This window comes from Martes martes (genome assembly GCF_963455335.1).
Source record: "Martes martes genome assembly, chromosome: 11".
In the NCBI taxonomy this organism is placed as follows: domain Eukaryota; kingdom Metazoa; phylum Chordata; class Mammalia; order Carnivora; family Mustelidae; genus Martes; species Martes martes.
In genome coordinates, this window is record NC_137899.1 from 23124890 (window position 1) to 23142143 (window position 17254).

Below are 17254 nucleotides of genomic sequence, written 5' to 3' on the forward strand. Positions count from 1 at the left end.
ACAACTTGACTTAAAATTGAGCAAGTGTCTTAAATATTCTTATTGGGAAAAAGTAGATCACTGGCTAGTGGTTGGAGAAAATGGTATAAAATTAAGTGGTGTTGCAATTCTCTTTTGTCTATTTTGGTTTCTAAATGCCCTAGGTGCTGTACAAGTGATTTTCAGTTGTGTGTTCCAGTGGAAAAAAATAGATGCTAGCCTTAGAAAATCTGCAATAACTGGTCTTCACTATTCCCTAACTGTATGACCTTGAGTCCAATTCAATGTCCTCATCTAAAACAAAAAGAATGTCTAACTTTAAGTTATGGCAAGGATTTGGCGATGCCTCAGTAATAAGGTGGCACCTAGCACATTATCTATGCTAGATACTCAGTAAATATCAGATTCCTTGCTTTCCTGTAAAAATCGATGGTATTTGACCAGCTCCTTTGTTTTATTTATCCATTCATTTAGTTATTTCCATAGGGATACAAAAACAAAACCCAGATGTGTTTGTATCAGCAAATATTATAGCTTGGTAAGAAATACATATACAACTCACTGTTAATACAAGGTATAAAGTTACATGGGTCATAAGTGAAATTCACAAGGTAGGGATAGATTTTTTATTTTGGTATGATAGGAGAGCAGCAGGGAAGTTTAATGGAAAGTGTGGCTTTGAAGGGCAGGATGGGTAAGGATTTAGACCTCAGAGTAGGAGGAGCTAAGCAAAAATAATAGAGTGAGCAAGCATATGATTAATAGTAATGTTCACCACCACTGCCCATTATAATGGCGCTTTAAACTCAGGGAGTAGGTCATTTTTACCAGAGGACACCATATGGAAGTCAAAAATCAGTGAGAAAAGATAAGAGATACTTAAAATCTTAATGGTAGCCTACCAAATGCCTTCATGGAAGATTTTTGTTATGTAGGTCTCTCGGCATATACTCACGTGGAGCTTCCCTATTACTCTAAGTTTATTCTAATTGCTGCATACCTCGCTTCATACAATCCAGCAAGAACTGACAAGAGGTTCTTCCTTAAGGTAATAATTATTTCTTTTTTACTTTGTTTTTGGAGATTCCAGGGATGTTTTGAAATTTCTCAACACCTGTAAGTTCTCAGGGGCAGAGATTAGAATAAGAGATTGCTAAATGTATATTTAGGACTTATTCTTCAAAGACTTTAAATTAGGGTCACAACCTGAAAGTATGTTGCTTCACAGAAGAGTTCAGGTATATTTTAGGTAATAGTTCTAGATTTAAAAAATATATAAATAAGGTTTTGTGTAAAGTATGAGAGTTGGGAATAATTTTAAGGTTGGTAACTCCTTTATTGTTCTAAAGCTCCTTCAGTAGTGCCATGCACTCCATACAGCATTATCCAGAACATTCAGGAGCCTTGTCTGTGTGTACCTTAGTTGGAGAAATCCCATTTTGGAATTGTTTTCTTTTTGGAAAAAAAAACACAATTTGATTCATTAAATATATTTCTAATAAATTTTTATTTGTTGTTTTGCATATCTCTCCCAGTAGTCTTCGTTTCATGAAGGCAAGGACCACATCTTTTTTTTTCTCCACTATTAAATCCCAAATGCTTAACCAGATGTTCTCAGTGTTTCTTAGGTGAATTGACAGCCTGCCTTAAGGATGAATAAAAACCCATTTATCTGTGGAAGTTTTGTTTTTATAGAAACAAATATGCTGTAATAAGTTAGTAAGTTAATAATAAGTTATTAATAATAATATTAAAATAATAAGTTAATCTCTTAGGAAGTATCACTATTTTAGTTTAACACCTTTTTCTTTAAATACAGAAGTAATCTTATATATGATTGAAATCTAAGTCAAGGCAGCCTAAAATATGTTGATATTTTAGGTGATAGTAAATAAAATAAGGAAGCCTAACATATGTAAATTAGTATTATATATGCCAGGTTTTAAATTATGTTTTCTGTTTTTGTGGAGTATTACTTTTTTTTCCCATCCTAACAATTATTTTCCTTAATTGCAGCATCATGGGAAAATCAAGAAAACCAACTTTCTAAAGAAACACGAAAAGGTATTTACCTTCTAATTTCTCTTGGGAAAAACTCATGAATTCAGGTCACTGTGGAAAGTGGATAAATGCATGCTTTTATTAGTCATTTGGATTTAAGAATTGATAAGGTACCGTTATAATGTTGTATATTGTTACGTTGAATGTGGTGATGAAGACACATTCAGGTGAGCTGGTATTGGAGATAAAAGTGAGTTGACAAGTTCTTTCAGTGAATTCATAGATGAAAAAGATTACCCTGGAATTTTTAACTAAACACAGCTGGTTTTCCTGTTTCCTCCTTTGAAACCCTCACAAAAATGACCCTGAAGAAATAATAAAGGTGAACGCATGGGGACTAAGTGGACAAGAGACCCACACGACTTCGAACTGCATTGTAGGTAGATGCACAGATGACTGAAAAGGCCGAGAGGGCAGGCACCCAAGCCCCAAAGCAAGCAGGTTTGACCTGAGGAATGTGGAATAGCTTAGAAATCAGAGGCCCTGAGCATATTTGAAGGCGGAGTGTAGGGTCACGTTGAAACTGGCGGAAGGAGTGTGTGGACTGCTCAGATACTTGTTCTGCTCTGTGTATCAAAACCACCGCTGCCTCTCTTGGGAAAAGGTGGAGAAGTTCTATCTGTAAACTTTACACCATAGAAGCTGTGAGTCTTGTTTCTCAGTCCCATTCTTAAAAGCAGTTTTTCTCAGTATACCCTTCTAAAATGGTAGTGTTTTCTCATGACTTTGAAGACATTGTTTTGCTGTCTCTGGCTTTATTGTTGCCACTAAAAAATTTGCTGTTAGTCTGTTATTCCTTTGTTGATACCTGTGTTTTTCTCTACAAGTTCTTACAAGTTCTTCTTGTTTTTCTCTTACAAGTTCTCTTCTTGTTTTCCTTTGGTGTTTTTACTGTTTCACTGTGGTGGATCTGGGATTGAATTTTCTAACTGGGGCTCGTTTTGTTTCCTGAATTTGAGTAACGATGCCTTTATTCAGTTCTGATGAATTAACTTTTCAAATATTAGCTTCTCCCTCATTCTCTCTAACATTGTCTTCCTGAGATGCTGATTAGGTATAAGTCAGATCTTCCCACTCTGTCCTCGTCTCTTAAGTCTTTTTCATTCTATATTACCTTTGGGCTCTGTATGCTGAATTCTGGGTGATCTCTTCACTTCTATGTTCTTTCTCTCCAGCTCTGTTTCTTTTGTTTAAATCACCTTTATAATTCCAGTAATGTCATTTGTAATTTTTAGATGTTTCATTGGTTCAAGTCTGATCACTTTTATATTTTTCCTAGTCCCATTTTTCTTTAACATAGAAATATTTTATATTCTGATATTAGAAGTCCTTGTCAATCTACGAAATCTCCATTTTCTGTTTTTACTCACTCATGTATGTAATGCCTTGCTCCTGAACATTTTATTACTTTTAATTGTTGACTGAACTTCATCTTAGAATTTTTGAGGCCTGAAGTGTGTTCCTTTAGAAAGGTTTTATGTTTACTTCTGTGCAGGCACTTAAGAACACCAGTAACCTGTGATCATTTGAAATTCAGGTCTTAACCTTCGGGGTTTTCATACCACAGAGGTACTATGAATTCTGCCCCCATATCAACATTAAGCCACAGTTTCTAGTTGAAATTCTCAGGGAAGACTTTTGTCCTCCCTTCACACAGAGTTAGAGTTTGGCAGGGAAATTTTCTTACTAGATCCATTTGCTTGGAATGGAAAATTTTTTCTGGTATTGCCTCTTCATTGAGACATCTCTGATTAGGCTTTCCACCATAGGCAGATCGTTGATTTTTTACCTTCTTTTTTATGTGTGTAGTTGCTTTGGGTAATAAAGGATTGTTAGGAGGGAGTGCTTACAGCTTGGGTGGTCAGGAAAGGATCTGTGGTGGGGCTTACATATGAATGGCACTCAAAAATCATGGGGACTGGGGCACCTGGTGGCTTAGTTGGTTAAGCATCTGCCTTTGGTTCAGGTCATGATCTCAGGGTCCTAGGATCACACCCCGTGTTGGGCTCCCTGCTCACCGGGGAGTCTGCTTCTCCCTCTCTCTTTCCCCCCTACTTTTGTTCTCCCTTGCTCTCTCTGTTCTCTTTCTCTCAAATAAATAAATCTAAAAAAAATTAAAGAATGGTGGGAACTGATGGGGTCTGTGATCAAAGGAGCAAGACTGATACAAAGTGAAGGTCAAGCAAAGCTTTATTTTGAGCCAGCATTGAGAATCAAACTGACCAGTCGGGGTCGTCTCTTACAGAAAGAGTGACCACCCCCAGCTTCACAGACTGGCTTTTAGAGCAAAAGCCATGTCGTTGGGCCTGGCCAATGAGATCGTCTCCACCTGGCCTGACTTGTCCTTGCATTCTGGGCTCTGTTATCTCCACCTGACCTGACCTGTCCTTGTATTTGGGCTCTGTTATTAGGGGCTGGTTGACCATATTTTACTGGTTTCCTGGACTTGCTTCTAAGTAAGTTCCTCCAGGGGCAGGGGTGTGGGGCAGTGTCAGTGTAAGTTTTACTGCACAAACAACAAAATGGCTGTTCAACCGAGATGGAGTTGCTCTGGCTAAGTAGGCCCTTACAGGAACTGTATATGCAAAGATGGGAGAGGGGGTATTCCACTTGAGATAATAATTAGGGCCAAGAGCAGAGGTGAGAAAGTGTAGGGCATATAAAAGAAATAGCAAAATGTAAAATTGGCTGAAGTGTGAAGTGAGTTTCAGACAAAAGTCATGTGAGGCTAGATTATAGAAGAATTTTGTTACTCACCAGTTCCTTAAGGGAAGGAAGCCCGTCTGTTCACTTCTGTATCTCAGCACTTGGTGGTATTTGTGGGTGTTTACAAGTGAATAGGTAGAATAAAGAAAATTGAAGAATGAACATAAGGCTAAGAATTTTAGGCCTGTTCTTTAGACAGAGAAAACCATTTAAGGATTTTGAGGGGGAGGGGAGATACACGAGGGCTTTATGAAGGTCAGTGAGGACTGTGACATCCTGGCAATTGAGACCGCCCCTGTGGAATGAGTGGATTTGCACTTGTTTGTCCTTCCCCGAGAGGGGCAGTCTTGGCAGAGGGAACCATATGAGCGAAGACCTCATGAGAATGTCTAATTGTAAAGGAAGTGTAGTTCTTCTGATGAGATTCTTACTGATTTGACCTTCTTAGTAAGTAGCCTCTTTTGTCTTTGGTTCATGTCCTTTTAAAAATCTGAGCTTAACTGAAAGCTCCCTGCGTACACCTACTAGTTTATATTTTTGTCCCCTCTCTTCCTTGAAATTTTAATTGAATGTTTATCTTATGCCAGGCACTCTGCTGGATGCTATGGATAGCGCGGGGAACAGAATAGCTGTTGTCTCTGCCTTCATGAAGCTTTCAATCTAATCAAGACAATACACATTAAAAAGCAGACCATATGAATAATTATTGTAACCGTTGTTTTGAAAATACTATATATCTTTGATTGTATAATTCTTTTTCTTTATCCTTAGCTGACACTGATTTCTTTAAGATTTTACTTTTTAATTCAGCTAATGTCTGTGTGTGATACCAGATTATTTGCTCATCAGTTTATGTAGAAAAGCAACAGTTTTCCCCCTCTCCTGCCCATAGTCTCATTCCCCTCTTCTCTGAGTTGTTTCTAGTTTTAGTTTTTTCTAGTATAAATATTCATAACTCTAAGTTTCTTTCTCTGTTTTTCTTGGTATAACTTGACACCAAATTTGATGCCATTTAACTCCTCAAAAATTTGATTTGATTTCCTTTTTTTGATCTATTTTTACAGGCCTTCATTCTCTTTAATGAGCTCTATAATGAATTTCGTAGGCATTTCTCAGACTTTGCCTTCCCCTCTAGGAGGGAAGCCAGTTTGCATGTGTAGCACAAAACCAGTTCACTGAGGAAGGTAAATATCATATGCCTCACATGCCACTAGGACACTTTAATTTTATTTTATTTATTTTTTTTTTTTAATTTTTTTTTTTTTTTTTTATTTGACAGAGAGAGGGATCACAAGTAGACAGAGAGGCAGGCAGAGAGAGAGAGGAGGAAGCAGGCTCCCTGCCGAGCAGAGAGCCCGATGCGGGGCTCGATCCCAGGACCCTGAGATCATGACCTGAGCCGAAGGCAGAGGCTTAACCCACTGAGCCACCCAGGCGCCCCAGGACACTTTAATTTTAAATTGGATTTGTGTTTTCTAACCAGAAAATGTAAAAAGTGAAAATCTTTCCATTCCAAGCAAATGGATTTGGTAAGGAAATTTCCCTGCCAGACTCTGACTCTGTGTGAAGCGAGGACAAAAGTCTTCCCTGAGAATTTCAACTAGAAACTAGGTTTTAACAGTGATGTGGGGACAGAATTCACAGTACTTCCGTGGTAGAGGGAGAGGGAGACAGACAGTCTCAAGCAGACTCTGTGCTGAGCGTGGAGCCCAACATGGGACTGGATCTTATGATTCTGAGATCATGACCTGAGCCGAAACCAAGAGTCAGATGCTCGACCACCTGTGCCATGCAGGCGCCCGGATGTTAACCACAGTTCTTAAACTCATCCAACGGACAAATGATTAGTAACAAATGATTAGTATCTAGAATTTTTTTTAAAGAGTTAAATAAACCATTAAGAAAAAGGCAAAAATCCAATTGATAAGTGGGTAAATGATATAAAAAGGATAGCTGATCATGGCGAGTATACCTGAAACTGATAGAGTCAAGTTAATTATTCTGTAGGTGTTTTATTGTGATTGATTTTTTGGGTAACATCTGCCTTTTTCAGTTGCCTAACAAACCTGACATGATTATCAGCCTCATTCACCAATGAGAGAAATGAATCTCTATTTTTATTTATTTACTTTTTTTTTTGAGAAATGGAACTTTAAACAACAGTCATTATTTCATGTTCTTGGATTGGCAAAACTAAAAAAAAAAAAAACCCTGATGATTTTATTGGTAATAATGTAGACGAAAAAAAAGCCTGTGTATTCTGTTTGTTGGCCATAATAAAGTTAATATGGCAGTGTACTTTGTATTGATCACGATAGGCTCAGCTGTGCTGTAGCAAAAACCCCAAACCCTCAGTGGATTAACATAACAAAGATTTATATGTTGTTCATGACACAGTGGCGAATGGGCTGGGTGGCCCTCTTTTGTAGTGATGCCAAGTAAAACATGGTGATTTCTAAAGTGGCTACCAAAGGGTAAGAAGATTAAAGGATTAAAAGAAGATTAAAGGTCTGAGAGGCCAGGCTTGGAAATAGGTGATATCACATTCATTGCCAGTCATCTAACGGGTAGGAGATACTGAGAAATGTAGTTTTCTCTGTGCCCCAGATGAAGTGTTGATGATCATACAGCATTGTCTCTGCCCTCTGCTTTCTGCTTTAGTTTCTCAGTCCCACTTAGAGAAACTCACACATGTGCACAAGGGGAAATGTGGTCCATCACAGGATGGTCCATCACAGGATTATTTGTGATGAATTACAGTGATGAATTTTTAGATGTAGATATGATTTGTCTTAAAATGGAATTCTGTAGGGTTTCTTCAGAATGGAACTGAGAAGTGCATGTATCAATATGGATAAACCTCAAAAACATATCGAAGCAAAAAAAGCAACTAGTGGTATGTCCAAAATAATATCATTTATATGAGGTTAGATCTTGCAGATAGTGATGTATATTGTTTATGAATGCATCTGTAGTAGCTGTATAAAAATTGTCATGAAAGTGGTAAAAACACCAAATTCTGGATAGTGGTTCCTTTTAGGAAGAAAATGGGATGTGAGCGGAGTGTAAAGGACCTTTAGTTTATCTGTAATGTGATCCAATGTTTTTTCTTTGCACATATCCCATACTGTTAGGGGTTGATATAATTGGGTGCTGGGCACATAATTATTTATTATATCAGCCCCTGTACTTTTCTAAATAATTGAAGTATTTATTGAGAAAGGATAAAAAGTTTAAGACCTGGAAAATGATTTCTAAACTATTTTTTAGATATAAATAGTTGAGTAAACACACACTTCATTTTGTAATTCTGTGTAGGTATTTTTCTTTATAGTCATTCTTTGAAGAAATAGTTTTTCTCATGCATGTAAATACAGATTTCCATTTATTTGCCATTGTACTAATATAGAGTACTTATATTCTAACACTGCTACTAAAATTATCTTGGAGTGGACCTTGAGCACTTCAGTTTTCTGGTGACAAGACATTGTACCATTTGGCTTTGTACACAAATATGCACATTTTATGATCTTTCAGTTTTTAAATTTTACATTATTACAGGATGACAGCTTATTCACAAGTTATCAAATCTTTCATTGGTTTTCCAAGCTAGTATTTACTATAACTGATCTTTTTAGAACTATTAATGTTGAACAAATGTGTATTCCTGGTGATGGCACAAGAAGGAATGAATAGTGAAATGTAAGGATTAAGTTCTAGTCAAGGAGTTAGGACCCGGACCCTGGTTTTGGTTACGGACTGTTTTGACAGATGACCTAGCTTAACTCACTTACCATCTGGTTGTAACAACAGAATATGTGTGATGTTCAGGACTAGGGGTGAACAACTTCTGAGTTGTTTATTTAATACCTGTTTATACTAAGAAAATCTTGAAGAAAATGTTGAATGATAAGCCATTATATCAGCTAAGGTTTTAGCGTTGAGACTAAAAGTTAGAATTATTAGCCTCTTTGGGGTGTATTGTATGTATATTGTTACTGGGAATTTGTGGTACAGAAAGTGAGTTCGCTATAAGAAGAAAATCCATGTTCTTTTGTTACAGACAAGCAATCATCTTCTCGGACCAAAACCATTTCCACTAGACAGATTATTAGCAATATTATATAGTATCGTGGACAGTAGAGTTGCTCCAACAGCAAACATCTTTTCCCAGGTAAGCTTAATAATAGGTTATTATCTGTCCTCTCTGTCTTTATGGAATTCTTTAGGTAATATAGTTGGTATAATTGCAGGCATGTAGATTTTTAGTTAGCATATGTTACTGTTTTAACTAAGCCATGAACAGTGTGTTTTAACTAAGCCATGAACAGGTAAGTACTTGAAAATTCCAAATACAGAATCTTTGAGGGTATCCCTGAATTTGCTTCTGTTTACAGGTATAACTTGATAACAAAACCAACTTGATGTTTCCAGATGTTTTCTTTTTTCAGTAAAAGAATTTTTAAATTAAATGATTATAATTATCTTGCTGATTTAAATAAGTGGCTTCATAATAAAATTGATGAATTATTATGTAGAAGTATAATCTAATGAACACAAAATTTTTAAAAACATATTTGCAAGAAAGTAACCTATAATATCTTTATTCCTCATATATATGTCAACAGTATGATTAAAAAAAATTTTTTTCCAGAATAATTAAGTTCTCAAAATTTTCACTAGATGGCAGCAGTAGCATAAAAATATGAAATATAATCTCTTCTCAGCCTTTTGACTAAGATCAAGTGAAAAATATGAAAAATATATATTTTTAAATAAAGTCATTAAGCTTTTTTTTAGTTGACTTTCTCAGAAAAATCTGTTTATTAAAAATATAATCACAACAGATTTCTTAAATGGTCCAGAAAAACGGTTCTTAGCCCATGGTATGAGTGGCCAGACGATAAAACAATTGATGTGACTAGTATTATTAAAAAGCACTTCGGACTTTGCAATGAGCACTTTGTTTTCTATATATGTTTTTAGGTTGAGAAATACATAAATAATAACATTTATGTTTAAATTTGCTGCAAATAAATTTAGTCCCTGAACGGATGTTTGACTTGTAATCTAATGTATGCTGGTAATTTTTTTTTTTTGAGATTTTATATTTGAGAGAGATAGAGAGCATGTGTAAGGGAGCAGGGTGGGCAGAGAGAGGGCGCTAAGCGGGGGGCCCTACCTGGGCTCTATCCAGGACCCTGGGATCATGACCTGAGCTGAAGGCAGATGCTTAAGCCACCCAGGCATCCCCTGAAATTAATTTTTAATCAGACTTTATATTTGTTAACAGCTTTCTACATATAGTAGATGATTTTTTGTTTTGTTTTTGCTGTTGCAGTAACTATGAAACGGCAGGTATTATTATCTTTATTAAAAGGAATTGAGCTTTAGGGAGTTTAAATGGTATTCCCAGAATGACACAATGAGTAAATCACTGACAACCAAAGCCTAGAGAGGTGAGGTAGATGGTTAAGGAAGGCATTTGTATGACATGCGATTATACTTCTCAAGTGCCCCCAAATTACCTTTGTGCAAAGGAGAGAGAGGGAATGATAATAAATGTTTTCTTTTTTCCTTTTGGAAAGCTTGTAATTTGTCCTGGGGGAATAAAACATGTACATAAGAATAATGGTATAAGGGTGTATGGATGCTGGATAGTGCTGTTGAGAATTTTAGAGCAGAGAGAGCACTTCTGGATTGGGCAGGGTGAGAGAAAGCTTCACAGAAAAGGTGAAATACGGAGCTGGGCTGTGGAGAATGAGTAGGAGTCATTTCTTTAAGTATTTCTAGTTTATGTAAGTGGTAGGTGTTTGTTGTACAAAAAAATGAGAAATTGGATAAATAAAAAGGAAAAGAATTAGATAAAGCTGACATCTTACTTCCAGTGGGTAGAGTTAGAAATTTAAGAAGGGGAAATGATAGGAGTAAAGGGATGGGAGTGGGAAAAAACAAGACACATCTGTGAACTGTCGCCCCAATTTCGTTGAAGAGCGGATGGGGTTGTATCGTCATGGTGATGGCCGTCACTGTCGCTGTGGTCCAGGACGGGTAGTACTGCCATCACCACAGATAACGCCTTGCTCTCGATGCCTTCCATGTTGGACCTTATTTTGCGAGAGTGTTTTGCATCTTAGGAAGTTTGCCATGTACTAGGTTAGTCTTGGAGAGGGAACTGAAGCTCAGTGTCTCAAAGATCTGCCCAAGGCCACACAGCAAATCACTGGCAGCATCCAGACTTGGATGCAGATGTTCCCAGCAGTAAGTCTAGTTTATAGGGATAGACAGTCAAAACCAGCACGAGGTTGCTGATTTGGAGATTTACTAGCTACTCTGAGGCTTTGATTAGAGAAGAACAGTATCACCAGTCTTTATGCTTTCAACAGTGTCGGTAATGTAATTAAGAAACAGCTTGGCCTAAATGTATCTTTATTTTTAAAATGAAGTTAAACTCTCTTCAACCTTAACAACCTAAATGAAGTTTTTGTTCTTTATTTCTTCTCAGTAGCAGTAATCAAAATGATAATTTTATATATTTAAAATATGGCTTTAAATGAATTCGTATTCCTGTGATGACAAATCATTTAGGACTTGATCTCAGTGATTCCCATTTGGGATACAGATGGATAGATGCAACTCACCCTATGAAGTTGACCTCTACTTTTGCTTGGTCAATAAAGTATCCAAGAAAATTAAGTAGCATGTATACTGTGTTTAAGAACAAAATGTGGCTGAAACCACATTCAGAAAAAGGGTTATTTCTTCCACAGGTTTACTTTTTTCCCCTTCGCATTGATTACCAGTGACCTTTTCTATTTTTTTTTTTTAAAGATTTTATTTAATTGACAGAGAGAGAGATCACAAGTAGGCAGAGAGGCAGGTAGAGAGAGGGAGAAGCAGGCTCCCTGCTGAGCAGAAAGCCCAATGTGTGGCTCGATCCCAGGACCCTGAGATCGTGACCTGAGCTGAAGGCAGAGGCTTAACCCACTGAGCCACCCGGGATCCCTGACCTTTTCTATTTTTACTGTTTCATTCAGCCATCAGACTTTACTCTTGCCCATAGGAATGATAATTTCCTTAAGTTCACTTAATTTTTTAAGTGAGAGGAGGATGCCCACATTTGTGTTGGCCTTGCTTATTTGATATGAACACTAGATGGTGATATTGATGCATTCTAGCTTTAAGATGAACTAAGGAAACAGCTTTACATCTTTAATAGTCTTTCGTGTTTAGAGAAAGCTGTTTGTTAAATGAACACATTGGTCTATTTGGACAAAAATACAATTGCCTGAAGATGTTTAATGATATATACATGTATGTATGCATACATGTGTACATGTTCATGAAAATGTAAATAAGATTGGAAAATAATTGTGTTGCATGAGTTTTTTCTACCTAGAAGTAAAATGTTTTCTGTTGGTTGTTGTGTGTCTTTAATGAGAAGGTAATGTGTTATTTTTCTAATCATTTATTCCATATGCAAGTGTTTTAAGGGTTTATTTCATAATAATATGCTGTTCTTTTAGTTTGACTTACCAGTTATAGAATTATTTATTATTTTTTATATATAATAAATTGATCAGATGTGGTACATATGTTCACAGTTTACTTGAAGTGGAATTTTATTTCCACTGCATTTTATTCAAATCCATTTAAATCTATTCTGTAAAAAATTATAAAAATAGTAGCTTAAGGAATCTTTGAAGTTAAAATTCCAAGTGAGAATAATAATCAAATTCATAATAGTATTAGTAACAGTATTGTATTATAGTTGGTATTCTTCTGAATTTATTCTTTATTAAATTTTAGATACGGGGCACCTGGGTGGCTCAGTGGGTTAAAGCCTCTGCCTTCGGCTCAGGTCATAATCCCAGGGTCTTGGGATTGAGCCCTGCATTGGGCTCTCTGGTCAGTGGGGAGCCTGCCTCCTCCTCTCTCTCTCTGTCTGCCTCTCTGCCTACTTATGATCTCTTTCTGTCAAATAAATAAATAAAACCTTAAAAAAATTTTTGGATACAATTCTATTCATTAATTTTTTTAGTCTCTTAAATAGGTAAAAGAATGTTAGCACATTTAACTTTTTATGTTAGATTAATGCTCAGATTTTTCAGATTGAAATACGGTTTTTAAATTTTTCTGAGACTTTTAAGATAAGTCTAGCCTTATCCTATTTAATGTCATTGTGTTGTCAAGATCATGGACTATTTTAAAAATTGTCACTCACGTAAAACAAATGTAGCTCTTATATGTGTATGAACTTTGTGAATGGCAAAGCATTAATTCTGGTGTTTTCATTCTTTTTTTCCTGTCAGCATGGCTAGAATGGGTAAACTATACCATTTACATGCAGGAAGTAGTAAAGTTTAGAGGTATTACTTTCAGGTTTTAATTTGATCAGATATGTTATTGAAGACCATTTATCATCTTTAAAAGAAATACTGCTGAGGGGCGCCTGGGTGACTCAGTGGGTTAAAGCCTCTGTCTTCGGCTCGGGTCATGATCCCGGGGGTCCTGGGATTGAGCCCCGCATCTGGCTCTCTGCTTGGCGGGGAGCCTGCTTCCCCCCACCCCCATCTCTCTGCTTGCTTCTCTACCTACTTATGGTCTCTGTCTGTCAAATAAATAAATAAAATCTTAAAAAAAAAAAAAAAAGAAATACTGCTGAATTGTCCTTTTTTTCCCAGAGGTATAGTAAAACCAGGTTATGCTTTTTTATTTTCTTTTTTTTCCTTGAAGAAAAATGATAATTTGTTTGGAAATTTTTGCATGATCTATTTCATCTTTTTGATATTTCAGTATCTTCTCTTACTCATCCTTGTTGACTTCCTCCATAGTCTTATATTTCGGTGAACATAGTAGGAACAGTTCTTTAAGATTATAATCATGTATATTACTTATTTTAAAATATTAAGCCATAGCGTCTTCTCTTTTCTTAGAGGATAAACTTGCTGAAGAATTTATTTCTAAAATTACTGATAATCGTGGTTTTTTTTTTTTTTTTTTTTTTTTTTTAGATTTAATGTATTTATTTGAGAGAGAGACAGTGAGAGAGGGAACACAAGCAGGGGGAGTGGGAGAGGGAGAAGCAGGCTTCCCGCTGAGCAGGGAACCCTATGTGGGGCTCGATGACCTGAGCTGAGGGCAGCTTCTTAACAACTGAGCCACCCAGATGTCCCAATAGTGGTTTCTAAAGTGACTTTTAAAGGGAAAATTATCTTTAAAAAATTAAGGAGATTTAAGTACACATATATTACATGTTAACATTGATCCTATTTGATCAGTTAGCATTTTGAAGAATTATTTTTGAAGTTAGTTCACTGTAATTGTACACTTCAGAAGTTTGAAAATAGTGTGTGTTGTATCCTGTATTATGAGAATGCACTCTAAATTAATATCAAGAAGTAGCTGAAAAATAAGAAAAGGAGCATACATTGTTCCTTTAAAAAATAGTTCTATGTACCATATAGACAAGTTGAATTTTTTTCAGTAATTAATATCTCATTTCTGAATGGCTTTTTATTTAGGTGTGTATAATAAGGAAAAATTAAAGTGTTCTTATAAATTTTCATTTTAAGAGTAAAATTTTTTTGAGCAAAGTATAATATCTGTACATTATCCATATCCATTTCTACTTTCTCTGCTTGTGAGCTCACATCATGATACCATATACATAATGGAATATATTTGAACTATATTTGTTACATCAGTTTAATTTTTTGGTCATGAATCAACTTGATCTTTCCCCATAAAAGTTGCATTAATTATAGTAACATTTAGATAACCTTAAGCTTTCTGCTCATTTAGTTGGTGGTTTTATAAGCTATATAGGATATACTTAAACTAATAATTGTGATATTTTCCAAATTATTATCAGTTAGAATGCAGAATTATAATTTAGTTATTTCATCTGTGAGAGGCTTTTTTTTTTTTTTAAGACTTTATTTATTTATTTGACAGACAGAGATCACAAGTAGGCAGAGAGGCAGGCAGAGAGAGAGTAGGGGGGAAGCAGGCTCCCTGCCGAGGAGAGAGCCCAATGCGGGGCTCAATCCCAGGATCATGACCTAGCGGAAGGCAGAGGCTTAACCCACTGAGCCACCCAGGCGCCCCCATCTCTGAGAGCTTTTTTGAAGTAGATGCTTTGTCTCTAATTTACCATAGCTGGAAGACGTTTTTGCTACACTTGTTAGGGCAGCTAACCTTTTATCCAACCAAAAACAGATTTTTGGCATTTTTCTTCTAATATAGGTAGTTCACTAAATTTATATAATTTTCTGGTCTTTTTACAGTATAGAAGGGATTTTGTTAATATTATTTAACTTGAAACATTTAAAAAAAATTTTAATCTAATCTACTTTAATTCATACTTCAAATTCAGTTAGTATTTATCTTCTTTCCCAGGTTGGAATTAATTTTTTTTTCTCTGCTTAAGATTTCATGTAACAGATTCTTATTGAGGCCTGCTATGTTGCAGGCACTGTGTTAGATAGAGTATGAATGTGAAGAGGGTGCTGCTCCTCCCCTCAGGGCTTCCGAGCCAGTCTGTGGCTTCCACTGCCCTTCTTTTGGTCTTGGTGCAGCTGCCAGCTTCTAGCTTGTACTAGGGTTAATGGCCTATGGGTGTATTTAGTGAGAGGACAGACATGCTGAATGAGGGAATTGATACTTAAATACTTAAAGGGGAAATTAATATTAAAATGTCTAAGGTGAGTAGATAAAAATAGAATTTTTCACTTCAGTAGTCCCCGTTCTTTGATAATATAGGTATTTGAATGTCTTCTTCCAAGTAAAATGAACAAACCTGTTTGTTGAATCTTTCCTTCTGACATGCCTTGAACTTAGTGTTTATAGAGCATGATTGTTTAATACCTGTGCATAACTAAGTTTTGCTAATACCAACTTAGATTTAGTTATAACTAAATTAGATTCTGTTAGTTCAGTCTATTGGTATCAAACAATCTCAGTTAAGTCTTGAAACTTATTAAGTTATGGACAAATAAGCAGTGTATTATATTTGGCTTATTATAAACTAAGTGGATCTTAAAAAGTTACATGGGTGTATTTCAAATACTTTATGATTAAAAGTTGCCCTAGGGCGCCTGGGTGGCTCAATTGTTAAGCGTCTACCTTTGGCTCAGATTAGGAGCAGGTCCTGGGATCAAGCCCCCGTATCTGGTTCTCTGCTCAGTGGGAAGTCTGCTTCTCCCTCTGTCTCTGCCTGCTGTTCCCCCTGCTTGTGCTCGCTCTCTCTGTCAAATAAATAAATAAAATACTTTTTTAAAAAAGTTAAAAAAAAAAGTTACCCTATTGTGTCACTCTTTTACACACAGTATTTCAAACTGCTTTTGTAAAATTTTAACCAAAGCTACTTTAACCAAATAAGCTGATTTTGTAGACTTTACTTATAAACCTCTTTACCTTAAAAAATCAGTTTATTGCATAATATTGCAGAGGTTTGATTTATGTTTTTACCGAAAAAGTAATTAACAGTTATCAAATGCTAGTCACATAACATCAGAAATCATAGTTGATGAAATATTATCCCATGCATGTACTGATTAGGTGAGAATTTGAATCTTGTAAACGTAAAGGGTAACATCCTAAAATCTAGCTATAATATATTCATATGAAGTGACTTGAAGTATGGTAATTTTCTTTATATTAAGGTTGGCAAACAGCAGTTTTCCTGAAAACAAATTCCCTGCATACTAGAGTATTAGAAAATGTGAAAAGCTATTCTTTTGTAATTTCTTTATGCTTCATTTGGCTTGTGCCAGCATTCCAATATTCTCCGTATTATCCAACTTAAATACTTGATGCTATTAAGGTAAATTACATAAATCACAGAAGATATCTTGAATGCTAACATTTTCTAATAATCTTACTATTTTTAATCACAACTGAGACTGGGCCATTTCATTGCTAACATGGTAAAGGAGGCTTACTTGATGCCTACTTCACTGATGAATAGGTCAGCAGGGGTGCTGTTTGACAGAGGCAGACCCTTCTCTAGCAGTGAAGGGCCTGACCGCCATGGTGCTCAGTCTCCACTGGTGCAGTAAATTAGATTCTCAAATCCACTCCTACCCCTGATGTGGGTGTATTACTGTTCTGCCATCAGACACTCTGTAGTTTGTGCCTATTCCCAGAGATTAAAAAACAAAAACAAAAAAACTATTTGGGGATATTTCATATTTGAAAAGAGTAAAGTTACTTTGGTGGTAAGGAATCTAGTATTAATTATGACCAAGGATGAAAAAAAGGCATAGTATATTTTACTCTGTTGCCAGGGGTAAAGGTTGAATTTCCTGTCATCATTGGTAAAAGAACAGTGTTTACCCCTACTCATCTCTTCTCTTGTCTTCCTAAATCTGGTATTAAATTTCATCAGTGTAGCCACTTTGCCTTTGTCGATATATTAGCCCAGGATAGGCGTTTTTACTGAACTCTAGAAAAATGGAACCATTGCTTCAGGGTGACATATAAAATACTGCCTAAGGGATAAAAA

At 36.0% G+C, this 17254-nt stretch overlaps 1 protein-coding gene across 1 annotated transcript in view; it reads left to right on the forward strand.

Moving 5' to 3' along the window:
• The window catches only part of ORC5 (origin recognition complex subunit 5), an 87309-nt gene that overhangs the window by 39558 nt on the left and 30497 nt on the right, over window positions 1-17254 (forward strand). Inside the window, exons 10-12 of the mRNA XM_080818809.1 lie at window positions 915-1027; window positions 1996-2043; window positions 8810-8920. Coding sequence (XP_080674935.1) covers window positions 915-1027; window positions 1996-2043; window positions 8810-8920 — 272 coding nt within the window. The remainder of the gene's footprint in view (window positions 1-914; window positions 1028-1995; window positions 2044-8809; window positions 8921-17254) is intronic.